Below are 23,374 nucleotides of genomic sequence, written 5' to 3'. Positions count from 1 at the left end.
CACACACACACACACTCGTGAGCCAAGCCACACATACCAGACATACGCAAATGTACACAGGCATGACACAAGTCTACACACACACACACACACACTCGTGAGCCAAGCCACACATACCAGACATACGCAAATGTACACAGGCATGACACAAGTCTACACACACACACACACACACACACGTGAGCCAAGCCACACATACCAGACATACGCAAATGTACACAGGCATGACACAAGTCTTCACATACACACGCACGCACCACGTGGCCTCATGCTCACCGACAAATGCACATTTTCCTTCCCAGAATCCCTTTTGGTGACACTGCAGTTCCGCCCCTGCCCTCCTCGCCCCCGACAGCAGGGCTGCAGGCAGGTTTGGAGACTCCAGGAAGCGAGAGGTCCACAGGAGGAACATGTCTGTGGATACAAGCAGGGGAACTAGGATGGTGGCCCTCCTGGGGACAGAAGCAGGCCTCTCAGAAACAGGCGAGGCAGGCTTCCGTGTCCTGGGTGAATGCACATGCACGTGTACGCACGCGTGCATTCTCCCAGTCAGGCTCTCAGCCTGTCATTTACATACATACCGAGACAGGTAGCTCGAAGCTTGTATGGGCACAAACACATACATACAGAATACTCACCAGGGAACAGAAACTTGCCTCATCCCAGCTCACACACAGGGAGGCGTGAAGCTTAGGCCAGAGGCTTTACACACACACACATTTGCTCTCCCACCCGCTTCAGAATGGAGAGGAGGGGGTTAGGAGAGGCCCCACTAGGAAGACACCCCCCCCCAAGCCCCGCCAGGGAGGCCATCGAGGGAGGCTGGCTGCAGGTTGAGGTTAATCAATATGTAATATTTTCTATGGTCTCCCGAATGATACTGTACGGTGTTACTGTATATAATGCAATATTGATTATATCATATCATATAATCACCTATAAACTGATATATATAACAGTCCCAGAGGAGCACCCTGAGGCCTTCAGCATGGGCTGGCCCAAGGCCCAGGCCTTCCCCCTGGACTTGGAGCGAGAGAAGCCAAGCTGGGGCTAAGTGGCGGCGGTGGGGGGGACCCAGCTTTGTGTCGGGGGGACTCAGCTGAATGAGCTCTGAAAATACCAACAGGCCTTATGCCAGAAGGTAGAAAAGACAGAGTCATGAGAAGCCGGGTGGGGCATGGCCTCGGACAGCAGGACCCCTGGAGAGGGCACTAGGGTGGCACAGCAGGGACTCTTCTTTGTTGTGGAGACCAATGGAGGACCCAGGTGGCCAGGGGCAGAGGCAGAGAGGGCAGCCAGGGCCTAGGGAGTGGCCACAAGGGCCCTGTCTAGAGTCCCTGCCCTGGCTCCCAGGGCACCTGCTCTCCTGGGCTCTGCCTGCACCCGCCCCCTCCCTGCTCCCCCTGTGAAGTGCCTGTGCCTTGCATCCAGAGCCCCTCCTTCCCCAGTGGGGAAGTTAATTACTTCACCCAGGCTCCCTGCTACACTCAGCCTCGGAGATTTGATGATTTTCAACCTTTGGAATCAGTGGAACTGAAATTCATCGTGGAGCCGAGTTCCATTCTCCACAGGCTCAGCGATGCTGGTCTAGTGACCCAGCTTCTTCCCCAGAGAACCCAGACTGGGGGCAAGAGGGGGTGTCCAGGAGAGACATCTCCTAGGAAATAGCCTCTGGGAGGCCTCTGCCCATGCTTCCCTGACCCCACACTGTGACAGCTTCCCTCCCCTTCGCTTCCTCCGCCAGGTCTCTGAGATATGGCCAGTCCCCCATCCTAGGGCTAGGAGCAAGGGTTCTGAGCCAGGGTGCCAAGCCCTAGGGGCAGAGAGCCAGGTACCACCCCTTTACCCACTGTGCTACCTCTGAGCCCCTGCTGGCTTGGCACTGATACTCCAGGTGTCTGTGTGTCCTCCAGATGTATCCGAGGGCTCCGTCCCCAACGGAGACACCCAGAGTGGCGTGGACAGTTTGCGGAAGCACTTGCGAGCCGACACCTTTACCCAGCAACAGCTGGAAGCTTTGGATCGGGTCTTTGAGCGTCCTTCCTATCCCGATGTCTTCCAGGCATCGGAGCACATCAAATCCGAACAGGTGAGGAGCCAGGCCTCACCCCTGGGCGCCACCAGCAGGGTGTGGGTTTCACACGGGATGTCGGGAGTGGGTGTGAACATCCTCTCGCAAGGGCATCATGATAGAGTTAAGAACTAGTAAGGCATGTAGGAAGTAGAAGGGAGCCCTGGTGGCATCCTGGTTACGTGCTGGGCTGCTCACCACAAGGTCAGCCGTTCGAAACCAGCAGCTGCCCCGTGGGAGAAAGATGGGGCTTTCTCACCCACAGGTGTAGTTCTACTCTGCCCGTCAGGGTCTCGGTGAGTTGGCATGGACTCGGTGGCAGTGGGGTTGTAGGAATTAGAAGTGCTGGGGTCTCTCTTTATGGATGTGTGTGTCTGTTTCTCCAGCCGTAGAAGGTAGGGATAGAACACAGTGGTCTATCAAGTCCCTTCTGGCTCGACGACTCCAGGTTGCTGACCTCAGGGACACAGGGACCCTCGCCCCCACCTTGCCACCTTGCTGGGTCTCTTTACCTCCACCCCCAGCCCCCAGGGTCGGTCCTACAGCAAGTCCATGCCCCTCTTCTGGCTCAGGGTCAGGGCACCCCTGTACCTGCTTCCTGCTCCCCATCTAACCATCCAACTCGTCCACAGGCTGGCTGGCTGCCACCCATGCAGACCCCCACCCCCCACTTCCTGTAGATGTAGAACACGCAGCACGTCATACAACATACAGAAACATGGCTCCCCATGGACTCCTCACACAGACATGTCCACACACTTACATCCCACACACTGACACACACACACACACACACACACACACACACACACACACACACGCAGTCCTCCCATCGGAGCCCCCTCCATCACATGGAAATGTCCCCAGACCACCAGCCCCACAGACATCCTGGCATGCCCCACCAACACCCGTCGGGAGAGCACCTGAATCTTAAGGCTACCCGCTCATTTCTCTCACCTGGCCAGCCTCGGTGGGGCCCACATCCACCACCTAGTTTTGTACGCTGTGCTCGCCTGCGCGTGCACACACACACACACACTCCCACGCACGCGCTCATTCACACGGGCGTCCACCAGCAGCTCCCAGGCTGCGCAAGCACAGCTCCTGCTCTCAGACGCACCGGCTCCCAGCCACTCGCCTGCCTCCCCGCCCGCCCTTTTATCCCATAAGCTGTTTGTCTTCATAAAACAAAAATCAAAAGTCTTTTTAAGGTGCCCTGAGCCATAAACCAACAAAGGAGGAGCTGGCCAAGGCGGGCGACTCGGTGCACCCTCCCCGAGTCCCCGGCTGTATTACAATGAATAACCTTTATTTACTTTCATTAGACTATTAAACACCAGCACAGTCATTTTTCCCCCTGAAACTCGGAGCAGGGCCCATAAAGCAAATCCGAAGCCTAATTGAGTTCATTTTAATTTCTCTCCGATCACAGCGAATTACTCTGGTGATAAATCAGGGGGCAGCTTCACCCCCAGTAGAAGGCCTAATTTGCAGCTAATTACAAAACTGATTTCTACAGGAAGATCAATACGAGAAGGAATTGGAAATGACGAGGCAATCCCGGTCCAGCCGGGGAAAGGAGGGGGCCCTCTGGGGCGGGGAGGGGGGCCCCAGGAAGCGGAAGGGGAAAAAAACCGACCCGAAAGAGCAGAAAATCAGTTTTAATTTAACGTAATATTAATCAGAGCAACTTTTCCTGCTTTGTGCAGGCTCCCGCTCAGCCCGACTCCGGGGTCTGGCTCGGCGGTGGCAGCAATAAAGAGGCAATTACCCAAGTGTTTCGGGCAGGACACCCTTTCAGAGTCAATGACTGGCCCCCTCCCACCCTTCTGTTAGCCATGTGGACTCTCCCCCTCCCCAATTTCATACCCCAGTGCACAGGCAGAGAGCGAGGGGCCCGTGGGGCTGGCTTTGTTTGTTTTTGAAAGAGGGGCACCCGTACCTGATTCAGCCGGGCAGCAGTGCCAGGCTGGCGGCCCCGCTAGGCCTTTCCCCCACCCTTGCCTCTGCCTCACGGCACAGTTGGTGCCTGTGGCCCAGGCTCCCCACCCCTTAGCTCTCTGCAGGGAGTCCCCACCCCGTCCCCTGCCCTTGGGGCCCGCTTAGGCAAGAGGTGTTCCAGAAACTTAAAGGGCGTTGAGGTCAGGCTGCACCTCTAGCTTCACAGCATCAGGTCTGCCCCACCCGCCATCATATGGGCCCGCCCCCTGGCTCTCCCTTCCCTCTGCCAGGCTGGCTCCTTCCTCCCCATCTGGGAGGGCGCTGGTCCTCCTCCCCATCTGCACACGCAGCCCTTTCTCCATGGGCACATCAATAGAGAGCTGTCGCTTTTCTCTCTGCTCCCAGGGGAACGAGTACTCCCTCCCAGCCCTGACCCCTGGCCTTGATGAAGTCAAGTCGAGTCTATCTGCATCCGCCAACCCGGAGCTGGGCAGTAACGTGTCAGGCACGCAGACATACCCTGTCGTGACCGGTAAGGGGCTTCCAGGAGGGGGTGGGCGCTGCTTTCAGGGGGCGTGCCGCAGGGTCCTGGTGTGACCAGTCCTCTCCATGTGACATCTGTGGAGAGCAAGCTTCCCCAGACCAGGGTGCTTCCAGAACAGATGTGTGCTGGTGCGGGGAGAAAAGATTTGTGGGGAGGGCGCCTGTGGACTCCAGCTTGGAAAGGTGTTGTGGGACCAGGGTGTGTGTGTGTGTGCTGTGGTTGGTGTCCTCAGACCACCCTCTCGCCGCCCCCTTTGTCTTTTCCTCTCCTCCACCTAGAGGCCTGGGATGGTGGGCCTCTGGCTAGAACTCCCGCAGGAGAAAGCAGGGAGCACAGAAGGCAGGCTGGCAAGAGGGGAAAGGGGTTCCTGGCATCCCACTCACAGGGAGCTCCCCAAGGCTTCTGTGGGACCCACCTTCCTCTCGGTCAGACCAGCGTGGGTGGCTGTGTGGTTTGGAAGGGCCTGGCCCCAGTTCGGCAGAGGTGTGGGGAACCATCATTACTGGAAGCCTTGCGCTTCCCAGAGAAATCACTGTGCCCCAGGCTTGCTCTCCAGGCCAGGCAGGCTCTGGCTTGACCCCAGTCCATTGCTGGGTGGTCAAGACCCCCGAGGGCTTAGGCATGCACGTCAGAGGCAGCTCCAGTGGTAGGGGGCTGAGGAGTGGCTCAGGGAAGGCCCGGCTGAGGAAGCCTAGGCCGAGGGGTGCAGGCTGCGGAAGGCCCCTGGCATTGCGGAAGCGTTTCCGGGCCAGGCAAAGTTGCCCAAGTGGGAGAGACACACATGGAGGTGTTCTTAAAATTCACCTAATTATTCTGGAGACACGAAAGCCAATGTGCCGTTTGTTCCTTGGGAGACAGGATGATTGAGAAGGGTCTCGGAGGGGATTGGGAGACACTGAGGCGTTACCTGCTGAGTGAGGAGCGTGGAGGCGGCCTGGGGACCTAGCAGCGGGGCTGCAGGCAGCTAGCATCACCGTGGCGAGATGGGAAGTGGGGACAGCCCTCATGGAAGGGCAGGGACCTAGTTATGATGTGGGGCTGACCTAAGGGTGTTGAAGCCCGAGTTCGGCAGTGAGAAGACACCTAATCCCCACCAGGGGGCTTTGGAGAGCCCTGCTGTTAGCTTGGAGAGCATATACACGATAGTTGCTTTCAGTGTAGAGGGTGTTGAGCTTTGGGACTAGGTAGTCATCGTTTGAGTTCTGCAAAAGTGTTGGAGAGCTGGGGTGAGCTTTTCAGTGACAACCTGGGCTGGGTTCTTTGCGTCAAGATAAGGCTGATTATCAAACGACCCACCCAGGGCACTCTGGGTATTCTGGCCCAAGGCAGAGAGACGGCCCAGGCCAAGCCACGCACCCTCTGACCGGCTTTGAGGTACAGTGGTCACTTCTCAAAGTCGGTCCGCCTCAGTCAACTGGCCAGCGAGAACCGGGCCGTGCTTCTCTGGACTGTGGCCAAGACCTCCATCCTGGGGGTGGGGGTGGGGGTGGGGGGCTATGGCTCTGCAGGGTAGGGCTCCTGCTGCAGGGGAGACACTGGGCTGGTGCAAGGAAGCACCCCACCTCGAGTAACCCCCACCACCACACACACACCGCAGCAGCTCCCCCCCTCCCCCCCATGGCCCTGGAACTGTCCCAGCTCAGCCTGGGAACATCTCCGGCTGATCCATCTGGATCCAAGTGTGAGAAAAGTTCATTTCAGACCCAGCTTGACATTCCCAGGTGGCAAGTTAGCACTAACATCTCAATCTGTATGCGACATTTCAATCAAGCAAAGAGTAACAAAAGCAGCACCATTAACATTCAGAGCTGTTCACCAGTGGTAATGATGGGGAAACTCGTTCCGAAACTGGAAATTACCAAAAAGCAAGACGTGGGGGGAGGGGGGAAGGGAGAGGGGCCAGGGAAGGGTTTGCCTACACTTAGGCCAAGATCCAGTGTTGGATGAACGGGGCCATCACCCGAGAAAGGCCTGCAGAGTATGCTCATTCTTAAAATGCTTTTGCTGGCAATTAAACGGCGGCAGTTATTGATCTGTGTTGATTTTATGTCCTCCTAATTTGCATAATCTATTAAAGATGAATGATTCATGACGCGTTTCTTATGGGGACAGACAGAATTTGCCGAGGTACTGTCAAGGTGAGCAGCGGGGCAATGGCCAAGCCTTTGCGGGGCCACTTCAGGAATGGGGCCACCACGCTGGCTTTAGCACCCGTGATGCCAGGGGAGCAGTCCCAGGAGGTGAACTTTTGGAGAGTCTTTCTAGAAAGAGGTTGGCACGGGGGAGACTTGGCTCCACACGGGGCATAGAAGACGCTCTTGGTATATTTTCAGGAATTCTGCTCAAAGATTCTTTCTGATTGATTTCCTTGGCGGATTGTCAGGGCTTTAGTGGAGGAAGAAAACGGGAGGCCCTTTCAGGTGGGTGATGGTGCCGGGTGTGCGCTAAGGGCGAGGGAGTCATTGGGGTCATCCCTGGGCCCACAGCCTGGTTTGGGGGTCCTAAGGTGCTCAGGGTCCTTCTCCATGCCCCAAGTCTCAGGCCCTGCATCCCACCTTCCCCAGAGCAGGCAACAGAAGGCTTTGACTTTGACCCTGAGGGCCTCAGCCCAGGAAGTGGCCCACTTCCACCTGAAGAGCTAGACCTTATTGATATTGATATTCCTGCTGCCTCCTGGCACCAGCAGCTGATTTCAAACTTCACCGGCCTCTTGATGCGGCTGTTCCACAAGATCAGAAGCGAGGAGGAGAGAGGAGCCTGGGCCATTGTGTGGAGGGAAGAGTGGTGCCCAGTGGGCCAGGCTACAGCTAATCACATTGCAAGCTAGGGTGGCTGCCAGGGGCCGGGACTCAGCCTGATAGCCTCCTCTCCCCCACCTTCCACTGGGAACCAAAGAGAGAGACCGATTTTTTCTGGGTGGGGTTGGTAAGTTCTGCCGAGATTTTAATTTCACTGCATCACAACTCAGCAAGCTGCCAAGTCAAGCTGGTTATTTAAATTTATCACCCACTTTCCCTTCCGTCGCTGGGCTGCTTGAGCTCTGCGGAGGCTCTTCTCTCCAGCCCACTGCTCTGGGCTGCTGGTCTGGAACGGAGCCGAGCCTCTTCAGTGATAAGGAAAAAGGGACCAGCTAGGGGACAGAGTGGGTTGGGGGCTCTGGCCTCATGCTCCTTAGTGTCAGGTTGACTGGCTGTGACTTGTCCCTTCCGGCACCTTCTTAGCCCTCCATAGGACCTAGCAGAGGGCCACCATGGACCCTTCTGAAGTCTCCAGGACCCCTGAGTTAGGACCTTCTTTATGGCTCCCACGCTGTGCTGGTGCCTCCTTCCCTAACACCTCTCATCATTGTTGGAAAAGACAGCTGCTGTTCTCCCTGACCTCCGCCCGGCCCCCACCTGAGCCCGGCAAGGTCTGCAGATGATGTTGACTAGGAAGACGGTGAGAACTGGTTTCATGTCTGAGTCTGGTGCAAGGCCACCCTAAAGGTCCCGGGTCGGTTCCTTCCCTGGAGCCCAAAGGGAGTGAGTTGGTGCTGGAGGAAGTGGGTGAAACAGCAGTTCCTGTTCACTGGGGACACAGAGGGATCCGGCAGTCCCCTGGCTGCTTCACCAGGCGGACTTCACTGGCCTCTAGTGGGCATCACTGCCAAGCACTGGGATTGCGTGGTACAAATGTAGTTCAGGCCACCGCCTTTGAATCCCAGAGAGGGTGTGGAGGAGTGAAAGTGTTGTCCAGAAACAAGGCAGGCTCAGCTTAAAGAAGCCGAGCTGGAGACCTAGCAGGACAGTAACAAACACTACTCGCTCTCTAAGCGCCAGAGAGAACACCAGGGCACGGCAGTGTGGGAGAGACTTCGAGAGTGGCACACCTGGTGGGTGGACGTTGGGTTTGTGACACACCAGACAGGGGGCTCACCCTCCAGCCCAAGGGGAACGGGAAGCTAGAACTATATTACCCTGAATACAGATGGGGGCAGAGTGGGACGATGTTACCATTGAAAAGGAAACACACAAACTCATCCCCACGGCCCAGAGAAGCATGTGCGAAACTCAGTGTCACCCCGAAAAATAGAGACTCTCTGTCTGAGCCCCACCCCCACCAGAGTCCAAATGTGTATTCCATGAGCCTGTGTGCCTCGGAACTTCAAGTCCAGACTAAGAACCCATCCCAAGCAGAGGTGTTCTGCCATCCAGGACCCAGGGGACGCCCACGGAAGCAAACATCCTTCCCTACCAAGGAGACCACTATGATATATATATATATATATAAACCCCCCACACCAAGGAGATCACTATGATATATATATATATAGTATACAGTGAACCCTCGTTTATCATGGTTAATCGGTTCTAGACCCTACCGTGATAAATGAAATTCCGCGAAGTAGGATTCCTTATTTGTAAATCAAATATTTTCGTAGTTAGAGCATAGAGGACATGAAAAAACACCCTTTAGTCACCATTACACTCGTATTACCCAATTTATTAAACGAAAAAGGGAAAATACAGTAAAACATTTTGGATGTTACAATTATTTATTATTTATTATATTATTTATGGCATCTAGTTTATAGTATTACATATTTCACATACAGTATTATTATACATAGTTCTTACAAATACTGTAATCAATAGCCTATGAAATGACTTAAGGGATGTACTCTACAGGTGGGTCGCCGTCTTTTTCCTCTGAAGGAGCGGGTGTAGGCAGTGGGTGTTGTTACGCAAAAACCGCGATAGAGTGAACCCGCGGAAGTCGAAGCGCGAAGTGGCGAGGGTTCACTGTATATAGATATATAGTAACCCCCCTATAAAAACGAAGGGTTGTGCGCAAGAGTTATAGATACAATCGATGTGACCATTCACACCCCCTCAAGAACTAGAATAAGAGAATGATCACACAGTAACTAGGAAATAGGCGTGTTTAATACCGTAGTGAGAGAGAGAGAGGTGCTGGTTTTGTCCAGATCCCTTGTCTCCTTTCCCACCACTCATCAGCAAATTGGCAGATAATGGGGAGCAAAAGGACAAGGACTGGGTTTTAAACCTGCTCCCCCAAATCACACCTCCAGCTTACAGTTTGAGGGTCTAGAAGCCAGGGAATGACTGAGCCTCAGGCAGGCCTGCAGGCTGCTCCCAGGCTGCAAAGTCTCACCATGGCCTCTGGCCTTTCCTTGGAAAATTTGCTGACTAGGAGAGAAGTGGGGACAGGCCTGTACTTCCTTCCTTGGGCAGGGGGATGAAGTGGTTTTACTTAAGAATTTGGAAGAAACTTTTCTTAATGCCTAGAGAAGAGGGCTCTCTGAAAGAGGCTGTGGCTACACGTATCAGGAAGAGGTGTGGAACCTGCCATATAGGAGGAAGACCTCAAGGCAGAGAGAGACAGAAGTCATCGCTGCCAGTCTCCTGGAAACTGGCAGGTGTGGGTGCTGGTGGGGGGATCCAGTGAGCCAAAGTCAATGTTGGAAAAGCAGTGAGCTCACTTTCTCAGAGGACGATTCAGGGACCTTCAAAGTTCAGATTCCTTACCCTGACTTGGGGTAGTCTGAGAAGGAGCCTTTTAGCAGGTAGTGGTGTGGCCCCTGGGAAATCCAAAGTCTCCTCCTCCCATTTAGGGAGCCCTGAGACCCCCCAGGAACAGCCTCTTTCCTGTGGTTAACTACCCCCTCCAATACAACTGCATTTCCCTCCATAAAACAAACAGCTTAGCCCTTGGCCAGCCCCTCGGGGGAAGAGAGGGCAATAAAGACTTGAGACGGAGTCTGGGAGTCTCCTAGCCTTGCCTGTCAGCTCCAAGTCCCTGATTAGTGTGAAGAATTTAGGGCGCAGACAAGAGGATCCCTCTCCACCTTTGGAGGGAGCCGGGGTTGGGGTAACTTCGGGGATGCAGCAAGTCAGGGAACCCTTCCCCGGATCCCTCCCTCAGGCTGCCAAGGCCCACAGAGGCCAGCCTCAGACACCATCCCCAATGTCTCCAACCACATCACAGGGACCTCAGCTCTGATTTAATTATGAGGCATTTCCATAGCAATAAGACATTGACAGATAATGCCCGAGCTCTGGGCCTGCATCCCAGGGAGTCCCTAGATCAAGGCTCTTTCCTGACCTTCCTTCCAGTCTGCTTCTAGAGGAAGAAGATATGGAAAAGATGAGGCACCAATTCATTCTAGGGTTCCGTGGATCAGGCCAAATTTGAGCACAAATAAAGATGGTAACACTCCAACCTCCAGCACCAAGCTCATGTCATGTTGGGGTCCATCAGCCATGTCAGGGGTCCATGGGCTGCCCCTCCCCAGGTAGGTACCATGGGCAGAAACACAGATGGCTGACAACACAGACGGGTGACAGAGGCTAGGAGTGTGTGTGTGTGTGTGTGTGGTGGGATGGGGGCAGAGTGAAGAAGAGATGAAGGATTTCCAAGCATCTTATTGAAGATGCAGGTCTGTTCTCCTCTAAACTGATGGCGAGTTTGGTGGATCATGCTGGGTGATCATCTCCTCCTTTCCTGTCTTCGCTCTGTCAGGAGACACCCAGCGGCTGAGCACCACCAAATGGACTGGGCTTGTTCCTCCACAGCATGGTCCCCAGCGCCCTCTCATTCATGTAGAGACCAACAGGAAAGGCCGGTCTGAACTGGAAACACACTGGTTTCCAGAAAGCAGTGGGCTTTGTTTCAAGACCGTGGTGTAGCCAACTGAGGCGAACACAGACTTGTCTGGTGGAAGACACCGGGGACTTGCCTTCGTGACCAGCTAGGCTATCGACTCCTTGCAGTTGCTGCCAGTGCTGTTTAGAGATGGTTGGAGTGCCCCAACCAAGGGGGAGAATCTCCCAAAGGGGGCCCCTTCCCAGCAGTAAGACCGTTTATTCCACTGTCTGGAACTTTCTAAGAAGAAAAGGTTGGCTAACTAAAAATAGACTCAGTGGACCCAGCCTTTTCTGAATGACTAGGGGTGTCCCAATGAATGCAGCAGGTTTGTATTGAGGCCAAAGACACAGAAATGTCTTGTTGTCCGTCCCCACCACCACCACCCACCTTCCAGCTACTCAGACAAAGCCCGAAAGTCTACTTCCCCCAGAGTCACCCACCCCCTAAGGTGACAGGAAACCCCCCACCTCCATCCCCGGAGTGATCAGAATCCTTCCTCCCCCCACTAGTAGCTGTAGCCTGGGGACAACAAGCCAAGTGCCTTTTTAACCCTAAGCCTTGGGAGGCAAGCCCTGCCGCCGTTGTCCCTTCTGAGAGGCTTTGCAGGCCTGCAGCCTGGAATCTTCCTCTCTGCTCCTGGTGGCAGCTGGGCTGGCAGGCAGGCGGGGAGGAGATCCTGAGGCGGCTCCCAGAGCAGCCTAATGCCCCGGCGGCGGCTTAAGTGGCAGTTTTCCTCGGGATTAGGGTTTCACTTACACGGAGCGCCTGAAGAACGCTGCGCTTTCGGAAGGATTAGAGCTGACAATTCGGTGCTCTCCGAGAACAAAATAAAGCCAGAGAGGAACTGGGAGACCTGGAGTATCAGGAGCCTGTGCAAACAGGCTTAACTTCTGCCCACCCAGCATGGGGGTCTCTCTTGCTCTGAGACCCTCAGCAAGCCTGGGCCCAGCCCCCTGAGCCCCAGCACCTGCCTGGCTCAGATCTTCATGTGTGCTTGGGATGGGCTCCCCTGTCTTTCTCTGAGCCTCCCTTGGCTCCTCTAAAATATGAGAGAGGCGGGCGAGAAGACAGGTAAGTGGCCTGCCAGCTCTCCTGAACCGCCCCTTAGCTTGATTCCAGGACACCCCTGAGCCTGCAGCCCAAGAGAAAGAAACCGAGCTTCTGCTAAGGCCCAGGGCCAGCAGCCTACACAGCCAAGACTCCGATGGTACACTGGGAGGGGCAGGGGTGAGGACAGACAGCGTGGCTGGGGGTGTCCAGCTGGTTGGCTTTGTCGAAGGGTAGACCTCACTGAGGCCAAGCGGGTCTGGGCAGCATCCCTGCCTGGTACGCACCAGGAACTAAAAGGTCCAGCTGTCCGTAGGCAGCAAGACCAGCTAGAACAACAGCCAACCTGAGCCATGGGCCAGCCTCAGACTGAGTGTAGGGGCCAAGATAGTGCCTGGGGCAGAGGCCCAAACCTCTGGAAGGATTTGGAAACCTGAGAAGAGGCAAGATGCCCGGTGTAGAAAGCTCCTCCCTCTCCTTTTAAAGTATCTTTCACAGATGGAAACGTTTGCTACTTTCGTGTATCAGGGATCACGTGGATCCGCCACAAGGTGATCAGAGCTGGTATAGAAAATGCAAGTGTCCGGTGAATTTAGGCAGAAATGAAAATGTGGTAACTGAGGGTCCCTGGAAGTATGATAGGTGTTTGTCTCATGGAGGCATAGATGGCCAGCCTTGAAGAATCGAATGCCTTCTTTTTCACCCCCCTTGCGAGAAACCGACAAAACTTGAGGATGGGGCAGTAAAACAAGAGTTATGTTTTCTGGCCTAAGGGTCCTCCAGGGTGTCGAGTGGATGGCAAAAGTGCTCATTTTCAGAGAAGGATGCTGAGGAAAAGCATCTGTAGACTCATTGACTATAACTATTGCTACATAAATCTGTGTCTCCTAAGTCTGGTCTGAACCACCCCTACCAGCCTGTTCCGTTTCTACAGCCGCTTCCTATTCATTCGTTCTTGGTTTTCTGAATACGGACATTTTCCTCGACCTGAGATCAGCTCCCACCCCACCCCCTTCACATGCTAGTCTGCTGTTGGTCATACCAGCTTGCTTATTGGTCTGACTCAAGTACTTGCCAACAAAGCAGCGTCTTCTGTAGGAATAGGAGTTAGTGTTATTATTTTCTTTCAGAAACCAAACCAGTTGCCTTGTGTCTTTTCTAACTACTGGTGGCCCTGTGTATGGTCAGTACGGTCTCCAAACACTGCCTTTGGAAAATAAATGACCACCCCTTTCTCTGGAGGTACCTCTGGGTACACTTAGACCCCCAAGCTTCCTGTTAGCCTCTGAGTGTGTGTTAATTACTGACGTCACCAAGGGGCTCCTTTTTATCAAACAGTGCCTACTAATCATTATGAATCAGCAGGCCTTTTGAGGATCTGTTAAAGATCTTGTGCCTTTACTCCAGAAAGATCCTCATCAATAGTATCCCCCAAAATTGACATCCTGTTTGATATGCACCCCCCTGAGGTGTACCTGTGGGGTCCTTTAGGATCAGTGAACCCCTTGCCAAAATAAAGATGGAAGATGAAGATTCTGAATCAGACAAGAGACACGAAGCAGCAAAGTATTCTGTTACAGGAAGGGTTGGTCAATGGCATGATCCCAGTTTGTTTTTCTGGATCCCAGGCCTGTCTGTTTTCTGGCTCTGCAATATTGGAGATATCTTTGTAGAATCGATCTCTAAGTATATTGTTTGTTCTGTAGCCCAGGTTCTGGCATCTACTAGCGAGTAGTGGACATACTGCTTGGGTCCTCCGAGTTTCTATTTACATATGTGTAAAATGGGAGTTAAAAGAGCACCATACCATGAGGTTGCTCTGAGGATTAAATGATATCATACATTGAAAATATCTTGAGTGGTGCCTGGCCTATAGTAGGTGTTCACAGACAGCTAGCTACTCCAAGAAGTGCGTGTGAAAGAAAAGAAAAATAGGTATGCCCTTGATTCTTAGACTGAATGATGAAAGTGGCATAAGTTATCTGATGACTAAACACTTCCAAATTCTTAATAAAGTCTTTTCACTCTGCTCTTTTTTTTTCCTTTTCCATGGGCTTGTAAGAGAAGCTGCGCCTAGATTCTCCAAAACAGTTGATTTGATCTGGCCCATTTGGTAAGGAATGTCTGACACAAGCGCACTGTCTGATTCAGATGTAGTGATTGCTGTAGAAATTGGCTTTAGAATCTTCAGGGACTTCCGCAGTTGAACTGAGAAGACAGCCTCATCAAGTACAGTGCTTCTAACACTTCTGGGTACGTTAAGATTCTCAGCCACTACTGTTTCTTGAAGAGCCTCTTTGTTTTTTTAGAAAACTCTCAAAGGAGATTAATACTCCACCCCATGGAGTTTTACTACGGAGTATCCATGTCTTCGGGAACTTTTCCTCTTGCCTCATCTTAATGACAGCGGCAGCAATAGGAGATTTGCCTTGTCGGATCACTTCTTTTCCTGTTCGCTGCCTCTTTGGGGAGAGAGTCTGGCTTTATGTTATCATTAAAAGGCAGAGTGGTACAGATGTGGCTTAAACCCTGCTCTCTCGTTCGTTCACTGGGTAGCCACAGGAAAGTCACTGTGGCTCTCTGTGCGCCCAAGTTTGACCCGTCCCCTCAAAGGCTTCCATCTTTAACCTTGTTTAACCTGAGGAAAGTCTCTGGGTGGTGCAACAGTGACGATATCCGGCTGCTAACCCAAAGGTTAGAGGTTCCAGCCCACCCAGAGGTGCCTTGAAAGAAAGGTGATCAAGTGTGGAAACATCCATCTTTGAAAATGCTACAGAGCACGTGTCTACTCTGACACACCTGGCTCGCTGTGTCAGAATTGACAAGGCAGCAACCGGTGGAACCTTGGGAAGTAAGGAGCTGCCCATCCTCTTGGGGCGCCGGGTGGGGTTTGGGCCGTGGGTGGCGCCTGGTGCTTTAGTCACATTACTAGTCTTGCCAGCGGGCAAAGCAAATGCGTTCCCACATCTTGTCTGCCTCCTGTTGGGTGGCCCATAGTTTAGGATTGGTGCGTTCTGCCGAGTAACTGCTTTCCCCGTTTCGGTACCTTTGGTGGGTGGTTTGAAGACACGGGTCTGAGAGGCCAGCTCGGCTCCCATTTGTTCATCTGGCCGCCGCAGTGCTGCCAGAAGACCCCAGGCGCCGCAGACTCTGCCCTCCACAGGTCCCATTGCCCATTCATATTCTGCTACCAACAGAGCCCTGCTCAGAGAGTGCTGCTGGGCAAATGTGATGATGGGCTTAGTAATTTGAAAACTTCCTGCTCTGTGTGTTTCCGGTTATTGACAATGGTGTTCCAGAAGGATATATGGCTCTGGCAAGAGTTTGGTCAATTTCCCCCTGCTCCTCAGGTGCCACCTGTGTACTAATGAAGCTGTTGGCAGTGCTTTGTATGCAGTGGCTTGTACTGGGGTGGGCTCAGGGGTCCTAGTGTTGGAGAGCCTGCAGTGCCAGGAGCACTGCTGCCTGGAGAACATTAGGAAGCTTGCAGGGCATTCCCCTCCCCGCTTACCCCACCCCTCACTCACCCCCATCAACGGACCTTTTCTCTTACATTTACGAAATGTGCACGCGGCACAGCTGTGCAAATTCCACTTTGAAACGCGTATTGGGAACCGGGACCTGACATCAGCAGTTCTATGGGTGACTTGCAGCACGTAGAAGATGTGATGTGCTGGAAGTTGGTCTCATTATTTTGCAAGAGAGAAGGCCAAGTGGGAAAAAAATTGCATCGCAAGGGGCTCCCAGGTGTTTCCAGAAACACCTCTCCTGTCCCCCAGCCTCTCCTCCTCTCTCCTGAAGCCAGTGACATGTTTGTGCCCCCAAACCTTTGATTACAAGGAGTTCGTGTGTGAAAGATTGTGGGGGCCTGGTCAGCAAATGTCAGAATGCATTTAAGTTTATTTATGAGCAAGGAAGCATATTTCTTTTTCTGGCTGCTGTGTCGATATTAGGGTCATAGCGCTGGGGAAAAAATTGTTTTCTGTATCTTTCTGGCTTCAAGACCTCTCAATATCCCCTAAGTCTCCTGTCCCAGGCCTTTCTGGACAAGTAAGTGTCTCTTAATTAATCATTGTCTGCTTTGGCTCCAACCACTGAGAGCTAGTCAGGATGAGTGTGCCTTTTGTTATTAGTGGGATTGTGTAAGCATTTACTTAGTTGTTGAGAACGCACACAGGGAAACAGACACCAATTCAATCTTTTCTATGTGTACAATTTCGTGATGCTTCTTACATCTTTTGAGTTGTGCGACTATTCTCAATCTCCTTTTCTGGCTCATTCTTCAAGAACCATTAGCATAAATGTGCTGCCCCGCTTGCCCCCCCCCCCAAAGTTTCTATCTCATCATTCCAGGTGCTCTTGCCAATTTAATCCCATGTAAATAGTTTTTAAAGAGCCTAATGGTCTTGGCAGAATTATTTTTAATAGTTAAGCTAAACTTTTGTTTGTTTTTAAGAGATTTCAGAGAATATTTGTGGTTAAGCTTTTAAAGATTATCCCAGGGCAATAGTTTCAAGGGCTCTTCCAACTCTGGCTCACAGAAAGTCTGGGGTCTATGAGAAGAATTCAATATTTTGTTCTGCAATTCCTCCCTTTTGATCAGGTCTCTTATAAAATCTTTGATCAAAATATGCGCAGGTATGGTGGCCGGGCACCATCCAGTCCTTCTGGTCTCCTGCCAAAGGAGGCCCGTTGTTCAAGAAGATCATTGGCCGCACCTTTCATATCTCCCTTCTAGTCTTGACTCGCTTTCTTTCTCTGTTGGTCTAATGAGTGTACCTTTTATTGGCAACAACAACAAATACAAATTAATTGTCAGGGAACCACTTAGAGCAACCCTGTGTGTCAGAGTAGACCGGTGCTCAGGGGGGTTCTCAGTGACTAATTGTTCTGAAGCAGACTACCAGGCCTTTTCCCCAAGGTTTCCCTATGTGGACTCAAACCCCCAACCTTCAACCTTTCCATCAGCAGTCAAGCATGTGCACCATCTGCAACCCCCAGGGACTCCTTTTATTGACATCAAGAAAATAAAACCCATGATCAAGTAAATTCAAGAACTTTCTCCTTTCCCCCGGGATTCACAGTGATCTCTTATTTGACAGTTCTACCCTGTTGTTGACAGAGCCCTGGTGGTGTAGTTGTTACGGGTTAAGCTGCTAACTGCAAGATCAGCAGCTCAAAACCATCAGCCGCTCCTTGGGAGAAAGAATGGGGCTTTCCACTCCTGGAACCAGTGAATTAGAATCTCAGAAATTCACAGATGCAGTTCTACCTTATTCTGCTCAAAAGGGTCACTATTGGTTGGCATGAGCTAGATAACAGTGAGGGGAACTCTGCCGTGTGTTGTAGGGTTCCGGGAGACGTAACGTATCCAGGAGATATGTTAGCGATGCATAATAAACTGAGTCACATCATATGCCTCCCTCACTCGAAATATTTCATCACTTTATGCAAAACCATAAACCACTGTCAAAACTGCTTTCAGAGAAAAGGCAGATTTGAACATTTACATGCTGTCTCAACCCTTATCTCTTTAAAGGAGACCAACACATAGGAACCATGAGAAAACGATATAAGCCATATGGAATGGCTATAAATGCAATTGAATGGCATAGAATTAATGAGCAAGAGTTTACTGAGCATCTACCGTGCTCATAGCTATATGGGAGAAAGCAGAAGATGGAGCCCTTCCCTCAAGTTCCTTACAATCAGTTGGAGTCATAGGAGACAACAGCGCGGATAACACTATAGGACGTAATAACGCGGTTAACCATGGGGCCCGGATGCTATAGAAGTTCAGAAGACAGAAACCTCCCTGATGGGTAGGATCGTAGGAGATGAAGGGTTTAACTAGAGGCGAGAGGAACTTTGAGCAAGGGAAGTAAAAACCACGCCATATAAGCCAGCGAAAGCAGCCAACCAACCCGAGAGGGGTGAGAACGAGAGCCCAGAGCGTCGAGGCAGGTGGAGTACCTGGGAGGTTGGGGAGGCTGGGCAGTGTTGAAATACAAACGAGGCTTTACGGAACCAAGGCTGGTGTTTCCAGAGGAGGCGGTGCGATGCACGTGAGGAGGAGGCAAGCAGGCACACTCCCGATAGACTGGAAGTGGAAGAATCTGGAGATTGGGAATACAAGTGACAACCCTGTTGTGGCCGACCAAAAGCAGATGCTTAGAAGACGAATGATGGAGGCTTGACAGATGTAACAGACACGAACACGGAGACTTGGTAACACTTGGTGACTGACTTCACTTACCCATTACTAGCAAGTCAATTCTAACTCACAGTGACCGTCTAAGACAGGGTAGAACTGCCCCAGAGGGTTTCCAAGGCTGTACGTCTTTATAGAAGCAGACTGCCACACCTTTCCCCCACAGAGTGGCTGGTGGGTTTAAACCACATTCCTTTTGGTTAGCAGCCAACTGTTTTAACCCCTGTGTTACCAGGGCTACTGCCTTCCTTCACATGGGCAGGGAGAGAAAGGGGATTTCAGAAAAGACCCCCATTGTTCAGCCCGATGGGCTGCAAGAGAGTCTGTAGACTAGAGATTGGGGTGAGGAAAAGAGAGAGGCATCTGCTTTCATCCCTGCTACATTTGAAATGACAGTGGAATAGCTAGTGAAAATAGTCAGCAGGCAACTGGAAAGGCGAAACCCTGACCTGTGGCCTGGTACACTTAGGGAGAGAGGAATCACACAGATGTGCTAAGGTCCAGGCAAGGATCCATGGCCCGGAGATCCAAAGAACGAGATGACACCCAGCCACCACTGCTGACCACGCTGAAAAGAATCACAATAGGGGGTTCTGGACACTGCAGGAGAGAAATACAGAGCAAAATAAAAAATCCTCAGAAGGAGCACATTGACTGCTCTGACAGAGACTGCTGAAGCCCCCTTCGACTGTGGCCCTTAGTCACCTCTCACTCCTGGACCTGAACTCATCCCCTGGGCTCCAACCTCCAAGGTGAACAAGAACACCTGGGAGATAGAACCGTCCACCATGTGAGATCAAAGGGGCAGCATTGGTGCTGGAATCAGGCTTGGAAGGTGAAAAGGAATCGGAAAGGAGGTCAAACGGAAATAGCACAGGGAGGAAGTGAACTGAGTGCTGTTGCATTGTGGGGACAGCGATCGATGACACACAACCAAATGTATGAATTATTGAAGAAACCACCAAGATGCTCTAAAATCTCTCACAATAAAAAGAAGAGGAAGATAAGGGCGAGGAAGCACACATTTCAGAAAAGGAGGCGGTGAGGTCATCTTCTAGAGGGGGAGAGATTTTGGAACCGCGATGGGAAGGATGGAGACAAGGACTGAGGTATAGTGCAGACGGCCACCAAGTGGCTCCAAAGGTGAATGGTCGGATGATTGACTTCCTTAAAGATCACAGCTAAGAAAAATCCTGTGGGGGAGTTCTAGTCTGTCACATGGGGTGGCTGAACCTTTAAATGGGCTCCCTGGTATGTAACAACCTGGCTTCCTCCAGCCATTCTTTGAGATTCTAGGATCTAAAATATGGAAGTGGGTGGACAGAGGTGCTTGAGTGGCAGTGTGGCGGTGACTACAGAGAGGCGGCTAAGGAGGACCTGAAGGGGATAAAGGGGACCCAGAAGTGGATGAAGAAGTCCTCTCTAGGGTATGAATGTATGGCAGAGGAAAGAGCCAAACTCTTGTCATTAGTGATCGGAGCATGTTAAGTTACAGAGGCAGGTGGTAATCTTCGGGTCGATGGAGGGGTCAGGCAGTCAGGTGCAGTTGTACTCCAAGCGATGTCTGTGGTTCATGAGGCTCTCTAGTCAGTATCCCTGACGTTGAGTTGATTGGACTCTGTTCCCAGACACTGCTAGGGAAAGCCCTGCCTCCCACTCTCCAGCCTCTAGCTGATAGAGACCTGGAGGGACTGAAGTCAAGCAGCCGGTGGGGGCAGCAGATTTTGTTCATTGGAACTTGATCGGATCCACTTGCACTGTTGGCTCCAAGCCCCTGGTTTGCTTCAGGGATGGCTTTCTATCATGTAAGTGCCATAAGCACTAACAATAAAATAACTCACTGGCTGGCCCCCTGCTCTCCACACCTGCCAGGCCTAGCACCTGCAGCTCCACTTGGAAAGGACAAGGGATTCCCATCAGCCCCTGCAGAGGTAGTGGGGTGGGGGTGGGGTCCCCTAAGCCCGGAGGAAAGGTGGGCTGCTAGGACAGGTAGAGTAAGCAAGCTGATTGCAATCGCTTTGGAGAGACGGAGGAAAGCATCTCCCTCCCGTTTCCATCTGAGTTGGGCTTGCAGAAACATAAGCACAGGCAGACATAGACACACCACGCAGAGCGAGGCACTCAGAAATGCACACACACTGCTGGTCACAGGCATGAGCACTGAGGTGAGAAGCTTGGATGCCCGTACACCTGGACCTGCTCCTGGGGCCCTCCTGGCCCCGCATAGCAGTTCTGGGCCTCGCTATTCCCTTTTCACCGAGTAGTCCTGGTGCGAGTAGAGGCTGGCCCCTCTCTTCCAGGTCTTACCCCTTCCCCTTTGTGTTTTTCCAGGTCGTGACATGGCGAGCACCACTCTGCCTGGTTATCCCCCTCATGTGCCCCCCACTGGCCAGGGAAGCTACCCCACCTCCACCCTGGCAGGAATGGTGCCTGGTAGGTGACAACTGCAGGTGCCTAATCTAGTTGGGAGGGGGGAGGGGGAAACAACGTCATGGGCGAGTGGCTGAGTGAGTGGGCTATAGTCTGAGGCTGGAGGTGGGAGGAGAACCAACATCCCCTCCCCAAACCAGCCCTATTCTGTCTCTCTCTTCATAGAGGCTGCAGTTGGCTCCTCCCTCAGGGAGGGAGCCTGCAGACCTGCACCCCGTGTGCACCCCACTGCACGGCATGGTCCCTCCCCAGTGCCCACCCTTCCAAGCCTGTGCCCAGGGAGCCCTCATCTTCACCCAGTGCCCAACTCATCCCAACCAGCTGACACTGCTGGTTGAAGAGCCTGCCCTGGTTTCCATGGAAACTTGGAGCCAACAACTATCTCCAGGGGCCTGTCAGTCGCTCAGCTAGTGCTACCCTGGGCCCACCAACCCACAGAGAAAGACCAGTGTAGAAAACTGACCCCACCCAGAGAGGAGGAAAGGGAAGAGAGGACAAGCTTTGACAGGGACCAGCCAGCGCTGGCTTCAGGGAGACCAGTAGAGCACTCTCCGTGTCCTTACCAGACCCCCATTGCTTCTCCAGGGCACTGGCCCAGTCCTCCTTTGAGAAACTTGGACTTGGGTTATGTGGATCAGAGGCACAGGCTGTATTTAGAGTCTGGTGACTGCAGCTAGAGATTGTGCAAGTCTCCCTCCCCCACCCCCCACCCCTTCTCTGCCAAGGTTGGAGGCCAACCTTGATGCTAAAGAGAGTTGAAGCTTCTGTTCTTAGCAACCTCAACGAACTCTTGCCTTAGAGCGGTAAAGCTGATGGGGCCTACTCACTCTGTACCCATCCCTGAAGCCCAGCGTTCAGGGATGGGGGTGGGGAGCACAGAAGAGGGCTTTGGGCTTATCCCTGGCACACCCATCTATTCACCCAGGGACAATCCAGGGCAGGCTGAGCTTGAGGGGGTTGGGATGGCAAAGAGGACAATGGCTGCAGGCTATTGTAGGATGGGGCTGGAGGGAATTCTAGGAACCGAGTAAGGAGTGCAGGGAAGTGGGGGTGAGGGGGCCCCAGCCCAGATTGGCTGGAAGGGGAGGACTGGTGGATAGGTGGGGGCAGGTACTGGAGATGCTTCAGGTGAATGTGGTGTGAGGTGGAGGCTGGAGGTCTTGGCAGGTGGGGATGAGGGGAGCCTGGGGGAGGTGGGGTGGGGAGTCTGCAGGGAGGTGGAGAAGAGGGGAGCCGCTGAGAGCTCGTGGTGGCAAGGGGGGAGTCGTTAAACAGAATCTAGTGCTGATGAGGAAATTACACTTGTTTCATTAGCGATGGGGAAGGAGATAGCTCAGTTCCTCTTGGTCACAGTTGAGCTCAGAAGCTCATTATCCTGCTACACGCATGCTTTCCCTCCTCGTCAATAAACAGGCTTTCCAGTGGCTGCGTCCCCCACCCCCACCCCAGCTCCCTCTCAGAGAGGGGCCCCTTCTCCTCTACTTAACCCGCGGTTAGGGATCACTGTAAACAGTCTGGGGTCAGCACACAGGAGAAAGGGCGAGGGGGAACCCGGAGGCCTGGCCTTTCTCTCGCGGAGAGGGGCGGCTTCCAATGGCTCCCAGCCCACGGGGACCCCTGGCTCACCGCTTGTCTGGCGGGCAGTCCACCTCCTTGGCTACCCCCTCCCTCTTCTGCTGCGTGGCCCACGGATCAGGCCTCTCGAGGGCTAGGCGGGAAGAGGTATTTCCTAGTTGAGCCCCCATCCCTTGCATCAGCACCGTGCCAGATGCCATTTTTAGGACTTTCTGGGGCAAAGTATCCAGAGGGCTTTTGCGCGTCACCCTCCCGCGTCCCTGCCGGTGGGGCAGACTCTCCACGAAACAGGCCCTAGCCCCCCCAACGCAGCAGGTGGTTGTGCCCCCGCCCGCACCAAATCCTCTCTGGGTGGCCCTGGGCGCCTCCCAATGGGAGTCCCCAGCGGGGTCTCCCACCCCACCCCCCTGCAGGCCTCTCCTCTTCACGCCGGGGTGCTTCTGGCCTTTGCCAGGGGCCTCCCCTGACGCGGACCCGCTGCCTTCCCAGCGTCCGCCTGGCCAGAACGCCGGCGGCGGGCTTGGCGCTGCCCGCGGCACCAGGCCTCCAGCCGGCTCGTGGCCCGCGAGGCTGATTCCTCCCCTCCCCGCAGGGAGTGAGTTCTCCGGCAACCCGTACAGCCATCCCCAGTACACGGCCTACAACGAGGCTTGGAGATTCAGCAACCCCGCCTTACTAAGTGAGTACCGCCACCTGGCTGGCCGGCGGCTCAGCGCGCCCCAGGCGCGGCCCGGGGGCGGGCAGGGCTCAGGCCACCCGTCTGGGCGCCCCGCCTGGCCGGCTCCTTAGTACAGCGCCGAGGCCCCGGGATCCCACGAGGACACCCGCGCCTCCCGCCCCCTGCCCTCCCCGGTAGCTAGCAGGTTCTGCGAGCCCTGGTCGTCCCCCACCCACAACCCCAGTGTCC

The 23,374-nt window shown here is 53.4% G+C and overlaps 1 protein-coding gene across 1 annotated transcript in view; it reads left to right on the top strand.

Moving 5' to 3' along the window:
• PAX2 (paired box 2) overlaps positions 1 to 23,146 on the top strand; it is a 95,940-nt gene extending 72,794 nt beyond the window's left edge. The window contains exons 7-11 of the mRNA XM_004701313.2: positions 1,914 to 2,089; positions 4,418 to 4,544; positions 20,794 to 20,895; positions 22,881 to 23,002; positions 23,060 to 23,146. Coding sequence (XP_004701370.2) covers positions 1,914 to 2,089; positions 4,418 to 4,544; positions 20,794 to 20,895; positions 22,881 to 23,002; positions 23,060 to 23,146 — 614 coding nt within the window. The remainder of the gene's footprint in view (positions 1 to 1,913; positions 2,090 to 4,417; positions 4,545 to 20,793; positions 20,896 to 22,880; positions 23,003 to 23,059) is intronic.
• The last annotated feature ends 228 nt before the right edge of the window (positions 23,147 to 23,374 follow it).

The sequence above is a fragment of the Echinops telfairi genome, unplaced genomic scaffold (assembly GCF_000313985.2).
Source record: "Echinops telfairi isolate 266 unplaced genomic scaffold, ASM31398v2 ScPeMD7_70;HRSCAF=299, whole genome shotgun sequence".
Lineage (NCBI taxonomy): Eukaryota > Metazoa > Chordata > Mammalia > Afrosoricida > Tenrecidae > Echinops > Echinops telfairi.
Note: the sequence above shows the minus strand (reverse complement) of the source record. Positions and strands in the feature narration are given on the sequence as shown.